Source organism: Myotis lucifugus, unplaced genomic scaffold (genome assembly GCF_000147115.1).
Source record: "Myotis lucifugus unplaced genomic scaffold, Myoluc2.0 scaffold_18, whole genome shotgun sequence".
Classification (NCBI taxonomy): Eukaryota; Metazoa; Chordata; class Mammalia; order Chiroptera; family Vespertilionidae; genus Myotis; species Myotis lucifugus.
In genome coordinates this window covers 6154245-6166900 of record NW_005871066.1, presented here as the reverse complement: position 1 = coordinate 6166900, position 12656 = coordinate 6154245, and the positions used below count along the sequence as shown (strand labels likewise).

The 12656-nt window shown below is 36.4% G+C and overlaps 1 protein-coding gene across 2 annotated transcripts in view; it reads left to right on the top strand.

Moving 5' to 3' along the window:
• SUGCT (succinyl-CoA:glutarate-CoA transferase) overlaps positions 1-12656 on the top strand; it is a 520039-nt gene that overhangs the window by 171576 nt on the left and 335807 nt on the right. The window contains exons 10-11 of one of the 2 annotated variants that reach the window (XM_023751066.1): positions 3205-3276; positions 11272-11369. In XM_023751066.1, the coding sequence (XP_023606834.1) occupies positions 3205-3276; positions 11272-11369 (170 nt within the window). The remainder of the gene's footprint in view (positions 1-3204; positions 3277-11271; positions 11370-12656) is intronic. The other variant, XM_023751067.1, reaches the window with a different exon arrangement.

Below are 12656 nucleotides of genomic sequence, written 5' to 3'. Positions count from 1 at the left end.
ATATTCCTCATTTCCACCCCAGACCTCATCAAAATGATCTTTACCGTCTATATTTCTACCAACATTCCATTCAGATTGACTCAGGTTATTTTTTAAGAAGACTAAGGCTCTCTCTACTGCGCTTTCTTTTCTTTCTGAGCTCTCACCAGAATTCCCCTTAATGGTTTGTTCATGGCAATGTAGATTTTTTTATTTTGTACCTCAAAACTCTTCTCGTCTCTATCATTACCCAGTTCTAAAGATGCTTCCACATCTGTAGGTACTTTTTACAGCAGCACCTCTCTTCTCAGTACCATTTCTCAGGTTGCTATAACAGAATAGCATAGGCTGGGTGGCTTAAACAGCAAACATTTATTTCTTACAGTTGTTGAGACTAGGAAGTTCAAGATCAAGGCATTGCAGATTTGGTGTCTGATGAAGACCTACTTCCTGGTTCATAGATGGTGTGTTCTTGCTCCTAATATCATCTCACTGGGGTTAGGATTTCAATATGTGAATTTTTTTTTGGGGGGGGGGACCAATAACATTTCAGTCTACAGCACAATGTAGTATTTTTTTTAGAAAGTTCTTATTAAAATATATTTAGTAAACATTGTAGCAACAAAGGAGGGACCAAATAAGTATTTAAAGCCCTCATAATCTTACCTTTATTTCTATAAGACTGTGATTAGGTGCTTTTTAGTCTAATCATATTCTGGTGGCTTAGCTGTTATTCACTTTCCTATGACCATTAGTTATCTCTGCTTAAGTTTTAAAAAATTATATGTCAGTAAAGATGTATTTCATGGTAGGTTTCAAGCTTAAGGAAGAAACAAGCATTTCATCATTAATTAAAAGGAAATAACCTCTCCCCCCAAAATGTAAACTTGTTGAACATGTTACTAATCTAAATTTTTGAAAACCTTTCCTTACATTGTACCTGTCAGCACACATTGTACTTCACATAAGTTTTGCACTCCCCAACTTCCTCTTCCTTTGCAAAAAGGAGAGCAAATATACAACCTGTGTGTCTTCATAGTTATCAATGGCTTGTTGAGATATCTTCGCTCAAAACCCTTCGTCTCTCACTCACAGCTATATTTCAGATCCCTTTTGGTAGTTTAAGAAACACTAATGCCTTATATATAACATTAACTTTGCTTTGCCCTGTGAACAGGGCAAATGAATGTTTAAAATAGTTCATGTGATATCTTTTTAGTAGCATTCATTACCAAATCAAGCAAAAATGTAAATAGGATAAACCTGTTATACTGTTTTCCTTACAATCCATTTTAGCCACAATTCTACTACATGGAAGCAATCACTTGATTGGTTCATTAACAATTTATAACCATTTATTAATTGACATTCTTCAGATATCATGTTAGTCTTAGTAGGAAGAATAAAGAAAAAATACAATCTACCAGCTCCACTCTACCAGTACTGTACCACTTTCTATGGTGATGGTGGAAATGCTCTCCATCTACATTTTCGAATATGACAGCCTCTGGCCATGTTTGGCTATTGAATGCTTGACGTGTAGCTAGTGTGTCTGTGGAGTTGAACCATTAATTTAATTTTTCTTATTGACAGTTTCATTGGGAAATAATTCACATACCATATAAGTTCACCCACTTAAGGTATAGAATTCAATGGTTTTTAGTGTATTCACAGAGTTGAGCCGCCATTACCACAATCAATATTAGTACTTTCCATCACCTCAACAAGAAACCCAATGTTAATTAGCAGTAGCTCCCCTGATTTTTACAACTTCCTTAGACCTAGGTAGCCATTAATCTGTCTCCACAGTTATGATTCTTTTGGATTTTTCATGTAAATGGAATCACATATATAATCTTTTGTGACTAATTTAATTTTATTTAAGTTCAATTGCCACATGTGGCTAGTGGCTACCATAAGAAGCAACTGAACTAAAAGACAAAGTACAGATGCTTAAGAAATGCTGAAAGCTGAGGAGAAGGTACTCCTGCAAGACAAGTAAGAGAGATTAAAGATGAAGCTTAGAGATGACAGGTTTCTGGAAGATGGGATAATCTGTTAATAACAGTACTAAATAATAAAGAGGGGTCAGCGTGGTGAAGAAGGGCAGGCAGGTGGCACTTTTATACCATTTAGAGATGGAGGGAAGATCACTTGAGAGGGATGACAGGATTGATGGAAATTCTGTTTTGTTGCTGTTAATATTTTTAGTGTAGGCATGAGCCTATAAGTAGGCAGTAGACAAGAATCCAGTGGAAGTACAGAGGTTCAAGGTGTTTGAGCAGGGTTCTGGGAGATGTTGGTTAAAGCAGCACCAAGGTCATTAGCATGGGAGTAAGCCCTGCTAAGAAAGATAGAGGTCATGTTTCTCAGAGGCAGGAGTGAGAGAAGAAAAAGTAGGCCAAGATACAGAGAAATTTTTACATAGAAAAGAAAGGAAACCAAAGGAATGTATTTACTTAAAGAAAGTGGGAAGAAATCTTTCTGAGGGTAAAGTTTGGTTCCTCCAAACTCTACTGTGATCAAATGTGGAGAAGAAGGTGCTGAGAAGTTCTCCAGAGAGGCTAGGATTATGGGACGTGGGAATGTTGATTACTTCTCAGTATTGCTGTCTAAATGTCTGTCTCTCCAAAAAGGGACAGACATTTTCAGGTAGATAAGCCACAAGAGGTCCAGGATCCAGATATGTCCATTTTCACTTACTAAAGAGTGAAAACTGCACAAGTTTGCATCTGAGGTTTTCAAAGATGAAATGTAGTTGCATCAGTGCATGCGTCCCTCCTCTTTCCCGTTCCTTCCTTCTGCTTTCATTTTTCCCATCTATTCATATAGTTTGTAGAAAACAATGTACCCTCTTGCTTTGTCCTACAAGAAAAAAGTGGAAACAAAACACAAAACTTTGGGAAAATTCAACATTATTCGTGTTGTAATGAATACAGAATTTCACATTATGAGCTGTAATAAAATTCCAGTATTTTCTTCATTTTCCTAGATTATTCTTCCCTCCCATGTCATAAAACTGGAAGAGCCAGAAAGTGCTTTGAAAATCCCAAATGAAAGCCACTATGCAAATATAAGTGGAAAATATACTAATTCGTTGATACTGACTTAATAACATTGCTTCAGAACCAGCTTTTTATATAGAAGTTTTAAAAATTAAAGCCAACTTTTGTGGTATTCTCAATATATAAAATTATATATTTATGTGTGCAATTTTTATTTTAGGCTTTTAAAACCAAGGATGGCTATCTTGTAGTTGGAGCAGGAAATAACCAACAGTTTGCTACCGTGTGCAAGGTAACTTGTGATCTTTGGGGTGGGTGGATGATATATGCAACAACTCATTTAGCAAAAAGCCAGGAAGGTTTAATTTTGCCTAGAACAGTGTTGCTAAGTATATAAGCAATGCAAGAGCCTCCTGTGTTAGACTTAAGTTAAAGTACGCCATTTTCATGCTTATAAATGCCAAGTACAGGGTCTGAATCAGCACTCTCACTGTTTTATTATTTTTTTCTGAGGTATCGGGCTGTATTTTGAAATGAAGAATGATAGTAACTTAAATTATTCTAAAACCTGACCTGTCTGCCAGTCCAAACAAAAGGAAACAAACAATAACAATAACATAATTAAAGGGAATCTTCAACACTAGTTTTTTTCCTCCCTCCTTTTTTCTTCCTTTCCCTTTTTTCTTCTACAATGTGGGTCTAATTAGGCCCAAATATAATCTTCTACCAAATTTATTTTATTTATCACCAGAAAATTTTGTAAAACTTTGAAGTATTTTAATGATTACCTTTCTGCAAAATTTGTTTTAAGATTTTAGCATACAGTTTTATAAAAAATGTTGCTCCTCATAAGGCCTTAAAAAGTGGCCTTGGATTCATAATAATTTTATGTTGAAGATACTCTTTTTTTTATTAAAAATATTTTTTTATTGATTTTAAAGAGGAAGGGAGAGGGAGAGAGAGATAGAAACATCAATGATGAGAGAGAATTATCAATTGGCTGCCATGCCGTGACCAGGAATCAAACCATGACCTCTGGTTCATAGGTCATTGCTCAACCACTGAGACACACCAGCCAGCCTGAAGATACTCTTATTTTTTAGCAGTGCTTAGGAATTTAAAAAAAATTTAATGTTTTGCATTTATCTAGGCTCTTCTTGGTCCTTTTTTTTTTTTAACTTAAGGCCTTAGATTTCAGTTTACTTTTTCCAGTTGTAATGCCATAAATATAATCTAGTTCTTTAAAACAAAATGCGTGTGTTTTTTCCTTGCTTATAGGCAAAGGCCTCAATTACTGAGGATGTTTTTCCTGGTTGGGAATTTTTTTTTTTACTAACTTACTAACTATAGTACCATGAGCTTTCAGTTTTATTAAAGATGCCTATGAGTTCCTTATAGGAACCTTATTTATTGTGGTTAACTTATTATGTACAAAACTTATTTATTACTGTGCCTCTTTCGACTGAGAGGTTAACGAGCAGAGCTAAAAACCACAGCAAAGGGGTGGGAAGTACCACAGAGAAGGTGACAAATGGAGATAGTTCTGGTTGGAGCAAGGGCTGGAACATCTGAGGTGGGGACGAGGGGGGCTTTTATAATGGTTTCTCTGAATGAGTGTAGAGAAAATTGATTCATACATTTGATCTGGGATCAAAGAATCTTTATTGTGAACGGTCAATGTTAAAAATATGAAACATACGGAAGCTGTTGCCTATGAAGTCATTTGTGTACTCTAGCTCCAGAGATGTAAAAGCCAGTTCATTGCTATAAATGAGTACAGATTGTCTTCCTGGGCCATATGTTTTGGAGTTTTCTCTCTCCAGAAAAGGTGGGGGAGGAGAGGAGAGAAATCACTGGTTGACATATTCTTTACTGTTGAAAATAACTGTACTGAATTCTTTTTATTTTTGATTCATTATTGCTGATTAATTTGAAACTTTTGAACTTCCTCATAAATATCCATAAGAACATTTATTGGAAAAGATTTTTATTTCAAAGCAGGATATTTGCCATAAATTATAGTACTAAAATATGAGTTATTGTTGAGTGTTATGACACATTGTTTTTAAAAAAAGGCTATCAGAGGGCTTTGGGGAATGGCATACTGACCTTGTTTTTTCCACATGTGAGGTAGGAATGATAATTCCTATTTTGACCCATTAAGACAGTATCTATAAAATTCTGAGATCTTCAGAAAAAATTGTATATAAGATTTTAATGTTATTTACATCATTTACTAGGCATATTGAGCAAACATTGCAATCTGATTGGCTTTTTCAAACTTCCTAATTATATCCTTACATGTAAACTTGTTTTAAAAACCCTTTTCACCTAAGAAGTATCACCTATGTCCTTATTTACTTTATTATTTTTTTAAAAAATCTTCACTCAAGGATTTTTTTTCTTTTTTAGAGGGAGAGGGAGTGAGAGAGAAAGAAACATCGCTATGAGAGAGAAACATCAATTTGTTGCCTCCCGTATGTGCCCCAACCAGGGATCAAACCCGCAGCTTGGGTATGTGCTTTGACAGGGAATCGAACCTGTGACCCTTTGGTGCATGGGATGATGCTCCAACCAGCTGAGCCACACTGGTCAGGACACCTGTGTCCTTATTTTGATGTAAGATTTCCCCCCTCCCAACGGTAGTGGGTGAGTTTCTTCTAAGTATTTTTTTATTCAGATATATCTCATACTGAGAGGCTTGTCATTCAAGCTGGCTTTATTAGAAGATGAGATCCCCAGTTTTTGACAGTGAGCCCATCAAGATTGCTCTTTTGCCAAGTAAGATCCACTTTGAAATATATGGCCACTCTACTTCCCTACCTCCTGGGGAGAAATGTAGCAATATTGTCTGCCACAAATGAGTAGAATTCACTTAGGCCTAATCTCTTCCCCAAGTAAAATTTGATATTCTGCTTAACTAACACTTCTTGGGGAGGTTCCTGTTAGGGAGCTCTTAATGTCAGGGATTAGAGTGAGGGCAAGAACATTGGGTTCAAAGCTTGGGGTTGAGAATATCTTCCTGCATATAAAGTGAACCTTGCTTTATAAAACATCCCACTTTATGGCCCTTAACATGATACAGAAGAGTAGGGAATGTGAGCATATGTAAGATATTTCAAGCTGATTGATGCCAACTCTAATGGGTATTCCTATTTGAAGTATATTGACATCCTTTTAAAAGTTATTTGGACTTAAAGTTTCTTTTATTGGAGGCAATATGCACTGGCTCCCAACTTCAGCATGCATAGCAAATGTCCATTCCCAAAGATTTTGACTTAGTATGTCTGAGATGGGGCACAGGAAGGGATCACTGAAGGGCCCACACACAGACTTGTCCAACCTGGGCACCGAGAAAAAACCGGTTTAAAGGGCACCTACATATATGGGAAGTACATTCATTTACTAACCCTAGAGCATTTGCCAAACATGTGGGCCACTATGGGAACTCCCTCTAATGTCAGAGACACAGAAGCACACCCTTTGTTTTGCTGCCACTCCACCTTGATTTCATGAGCACAAACACAATCCAGAAGTCCTAGGCAGAAATTCGTGCATGGGGGCGTGGGTCCCCTCAGCCCAGACTGCACCCTTTCTAATCCGGGAACCCTTGGGGGACATCCCTCTCACAATCCTGTACCGCTGGCCCCTAATTGCTCACCTGCCTGCCTGCCTGGTCGCCCCCAACTGCCCCCTTCCTGCTGGCCTGGTTGCTCCTAACTGTCCCCCCCCACTGGCCTGGTCACCCCTTACTGCCCCCCCTGCTGGCCTGGTTGCTCCCAACTACCCCCCTCTGCCGGCCTGGTCACCCCTCATTGCCCCCCCCTGCCAGCCTAAATTACCCCCAATTGCCCCCTCCTGCCTGCCTGGTCACCCCCAACTGCACCACCCCCACCGGCTTAGTTGCCCCACTTGCCCCACCCCCGCTGTCCTGGTCGCCCCACGCAGCCTGCTGTTCAGTCATTTGGTCATCCCTCACTAACTCCCCTGCCAGCTGGATCGCCCCACACAGCCTGCTTGTTCATTCGTTTGGTTGTCCCTCACTAACCCCCCTGCGGGCCTGGTCATAGGCAGCCATCTTGTGAGGGTGTGCGGGTTAATTTGCATATTACCTATTTATTATATAGGATGAAGGCCTGGGGCAGGGGGAGGAGGCAGGCTATAAGGGTTCAATGGGGAAAAATGGGTACGTCTGTATAACTTTAAACAATAAAGATAAATTTTTAAAAAGCAAGTGCCTTCATTAAATCAAAGCTTAAATTTATAAATCTGGTCTCACCCAGAATATACTTTAGCTACATATAACACTACTCTGTGACTGCACTCAAGGGTAACTGATTTTACTTATTGGACCTCTTTTCTCCTGTGTCCTTATTTGACTTATTGGACCTCTTTTCTCTTTGGAAGTGTTAAACAGTGAGCAAAAGTAATGTTTCTAGAGAAACTGCTTCGTGTGTTATGATCATACTCATTCTAATTATTCTTTAGGTGCTTTAAAGAGTGCTGCTTCAGAAAAAATAAAACAGCGTAAACAAAAGTGCTTTATCTATTAAGCACTAAACAAATGTCATGTACTCCAACTAGGTACTATTTTCCCTAAAAGAAATAAAAAGCATTTGCTTGTTCAAAACAGAATGGCAAAGAGGGAGGAAGAATGCTTTCACTTAACCTTCATTTTAAAAGGATATTTTTATTGGGTATAGAATTCTGGGTTGACAGTTTTTTCCTTTCAGTCCTTTAAGCACATTGTGCCACTTCACTCTGGGTTATGTAATTCCTAACAAAAAATCTGCAATCAGTTGAGTCAATATTCTGCTATAGGTAATACATCATTTTTCTTGGGGGAGTTTCAAAATTTTTATCTTTGTCATTAGTTTTCACCAGTAAGATTTTGTTGTATTTGGGCATGGATGTAGTGAGGTTTATCCTATTTGAGGTTCTATGAAATTATTAAATCAGTAGGTTTTTAATTTTTACCAAATTTGGGAAGTTTTCAGCATATACTCTTTCTCCTCTCCTTCTGTGAGTACAATAACCTAAATATTAGACTTTTTGCTATTGTCATACTGATCCTTGAAGATGTGTTCTTTCATTTTTCGGGGGAGGGGATTAGTTTTCTTCTTTCTGTGGTTCAGATAGAATAATTTCTAGTTATCTATTTTCAATTTTTTGATTGTTTACTCTGTCATCTCCATTGTGCTATTGAGCTCACTTAGTGAAGTGTTTCTTTTTTTATTTAGCTGTATTTTTTAGTTCTAAAATTTCCATTTGGTTCTTCATATCTTCTATTTCTTTGCTGATCATTTCTACTTTTCCATATAGTTCTTTTAATATATATTTTTAATTATAGATGACATGCAATATTATTAGTTTTAGGTGTACAACATAGTGATTCAATATTTATATACCTTACAAAGTGATCACCATAATAAGTTTAGTAATTACCTGTCACTGTACATAGTTATTACAATATTATTGATTATATTCCCTATGCTATATATTACATCTTCATGAATTGTTTAGTTTATAACTGGACATTTGTACTTTCCCCTTTATTGTCCCCTATCCCCCAATCACCTTACTGGTAATAACCATCAGTTCTATCTAGGAGTTTGCCTCTATTTCATTTTGTTTATTTGTTTTGTATTTTTGATTCCTCATAAAAAAGAAATCATAGCATATTTGTTTTTTCTGTCAGACTTATTCCACCTAAAAAAATGCTCTCTGTTCCATTGTTCTATATGATCCAAACTTTTTTCCATAGTGGTTGCATCAATCTGCATTTTCACCAACAATGCACTAAGGTTTCCTTTTCCCTGCATCCTCCCCAACACTTGTTGTTTGTTAATTTATGGATGGTAGCCATCTGACAAGTGTGAGGTGGTATCTCATTGCAGTTTTGTTTTGCATTTCTCTGAGGATTAGTGACGTTCAGCAACTTTTCATATGTCTATTGGCCATCTGTATGTCCTCATTGAAGAAGTATCTATTCAGGTCTTCTGTGGACTTTTTTCTCCCCACTTTTTTAAAAATTGATTTCAGAGAGGAAGGAAGAGGGAGAGAGATAGAAACATCAACGATAAGAGAGAATCATTGATCAGCTGCCTCCCACACACCCCCTACTGGGGAATCGAGCCCACAGCACAGGCATGTGCCATGACCTGGAATGGAACCTTTTCTTCCTGGTTCATAGGTCAACTGTCAATCACTGAACCACACTGGCTGGGGTCTGCCCACCTTTTAATTGGGTTGTTTGAGCTCTTTATGAATTTTGGATATTAACCCCTTATCAGATGTATCACTGGTGAATATCATCTCTCACTCATTAGATTTTCTTTTTATTTTGTTGATTTTTTCCTTTGCTGTGTAAAAACTTTATAGTTTGATGTATTCCCCTTTGTTTATTTTTCCTTCCCCCCCCCCTTGCCCAAGCATATATATATCAGAGAAAATATTGCTAAGAGAAATGTCCAAGATTTTACTGCCTATGTTGTGTTGTTTTATGTTTTATAGGTTTCGGGTCTTACAGTGAAGTCTTTAATTCATTTTGAGTTTATTTTTGTATATGATGTAGTTTCAATTTTTTGGCATGTATCTGTCCAATTTTTCAAACACTATTTATTGACTAGACTATATCCCATTGTCTGTTCTTGCCTCCTTTATAAAAAAGTAATTGATCATATGGTGTGGTTTTATTTATGGGGCGCTCTATTCTGCTCTATTGATCTATATGTCTGTTTTTATGCCAGTACCATGCTGTTTTGATTACTGTAACCTTATAGTATGGTATGATATCAGGTTGATATTTATTTTGTATCCTGCTACTTTACTGAATTAATTTATCAGTTCCAGTAGGTTTTTTGGTGATATCTTTAGTGTTCTCTCCCTATATAGTATCTGCAAATAATGACAGTTTTACTTGTTTCTTTCCAATTTGGATGCCTTTTATTTTTTCTTCTTGTCTGATTGCTGTGGCTAGAAGTTCCAGTATTATGTGGAATAAGAATGTTGAAAGTGGACATTTCTGTCTTGTTCCTGATCTTGAGGGAAACGATTTTTGTTTTTCCCCATTGACTATGATGTTGGCTGTGGATTTATCATTTATGGGCTTTATATTGTGGTATGTCCCCTTTATTCACACTTTCCTGAGAGTTAATATCATAAATGGGTGTTGGATTTTGTAAAATGCTTTTCTGCATCTATGAATGTAATCATATGATTTGAATCTTTCATTTTGTTAATGTGGTATAACATATTAATTGATTTGTTGATAGTGTATCAACTTTGCATCCCAGGATCATGGTGTATGATATTTTTAATATATTGCTGAAGTCGGGTTGCTAATATTTTGTTGAGGATTTTTGCATCAATATTCATGAGGGATATTGGCCTATAATTTTTTTTCTTTGTAATGTCTTTACCTGGTTTTGGAATTAGGGTTATGCTGGTGTCGTGAGCTTGTGTGTCTTCCCTACTCTTGAATTTTTTAGTGTAGTTTGAGTTACTTCTCTCTCTTTTGTAAGATGATTAATGGATTATTTTATTTATAGTGTGGGAAACAAATGAAACCATTAAATGTTTTTATTTAAAGCAAATACATTAATAGATGTAGTGAAGCTTTCTGTAGGCTACATGCCCTGACCCTAGTCTATAAATGCTCCTGACTTTCCAACCCAACTGCCAAACTCTGCCTCCACATATTGTTTTTAAAACATCCATTCCAAACCCACTAGATACTTCTATTATGATCTTGTTAAGATTGCAGGATAGTGAGTGGAACTTGGCAGACAGATTTTTCGTTTATGGAGGAGGAGCCAAAGAGGAAGTATATAAAGCATTTTTATTTGTTATTCCTTCAGGGAGAGATATTAAAGAAAAATAGTGGTACTTGTATTAGAAGAATATCTTTAAATTTGACATTATTTTAATGGTGAGCATTTAGGGTAAATGTGTGTGTATTTTGCCTTTATTTTAGCATCTTGTACAACATCATGGATAGGACTAGCAGGACAGATAATATTTATTTACATGTGGAACAAATAAGTAAATGTAACTACAAGATATATGTTGATTAGAGGATTTCTGTAAGTGCGGACAGTCACAGCATCACGCACCCTAATGGCATGATTCTTCCCTCTAGTTTCCTTTGTTGCTCTTGTTGAGAAAAGGATAAAGACCAGCAAGGAATGGTCTTGGGGAGGGAGTGGTAGGCCTTGAACACTAATACCCACAGGCAGGTACGAGAAAAACTTATGAGTTATACATTAAAATTATTTTTCTCTTTTAGATCTTGAATTTGCCTGAACTGATTGATGACTGCAAGTATAAAACTAATCACCTTCGGGTACAGAATAGAAAAGAGCTTATTAAAATATTATCTGCACGGTAAGCTTTGATCTACTATTTGTACATTCAAGAATTATGTCATTAGCATTTATCTGGTGTTTTGTGGTGTTCTTTTTAGGCTTATTTAGATTAACTTGACTATTTTTTTTCCATCTCACAAAATTGGTTAATGGGAAGGTATTTTTAAAACTAAGTGTTTTCTTTATTTGAATGCATTTAAAAGCATTTTAATTGTCTTCTTAAGTACTTAGTCTTAACAGTGCTATAAACAAGATGTATTGATTGTCTGTGGCATGTTCTTTGGGGTTAGAACATCATGAATACCAACAACAACAATAATTAACATTAGTTTTTACCTTTACTTTCTTAAACACTCTACATACCTGATCTCTCTTAACCTTTACAATCATCCTGTGAGGTCAGCTTTATTATTCCCCTTCTTATAGACAAGGAAACTGAGACAAATAGAGGTTAAGTTAGGAGTTTTTTTTGGTTTTTCTGACCCTCGTCTGTGAAGTTTGTAATGATGTTTTGAAAATGCCATATTGAGCTATGGTCACAAGCATTAATGTTAATTAGAGTATATGATTTCCCAATTATTCCATTCACATCAGGTTATGCTTCTGTTAAAACCTGTACCAATTTGTCAAGTTTGCCTCAGAAGACTGTAGTAATTCTTAATTTTTAAAATCAGTTTTAGTTGTTTATTTCTACATTTCTAAATATATAAAATAGACTTTATGGTTTTTGCAGAATTAGATGCCCACTTGAGCTATTCTTCATGTATGGAACATTGGCTCTCATTATGCCAATAAATTATGTACTGTTGTTGAAATACCACATCTTGTGTTTTGAAAAGGCACTTGTATTTCTATGTAGTATATATCAAAGTTTTAGAAATTGAATTTCACTAATACAATATTTATATCTGTCTCCTTTATATCTGGGGCTTTCTACATGAGTCAACATTCATTACTTATATTTGCTCTCTCCTGGAGTTTAAGCACTTCCCCACACTGCCTGTATCTCCCCCATGTGCCAAAGGTTTTGCAGTCAATGGGAGCTCTGTGTGTGGGACTGATACGCAGAGAATGGGGGAATGAGAATGGGGCTCCCCTTCCTTAGTCATTAGTTAAATATAACTCTGATTCTACTGCAGAGCCTAAGAGCCCTCAATCATTAACCTTTCTCCACATGAGAACCGGCCAGTTAGTTCTGTTTTTGGCTTCTCAAGCAGTTTTTAATTCATTTAATTCATTGATACGACTTTTTTCTTTCACACCATGGTTACCAAGTTTCAATAATAGGCTCTTGTGAGAACCTTAT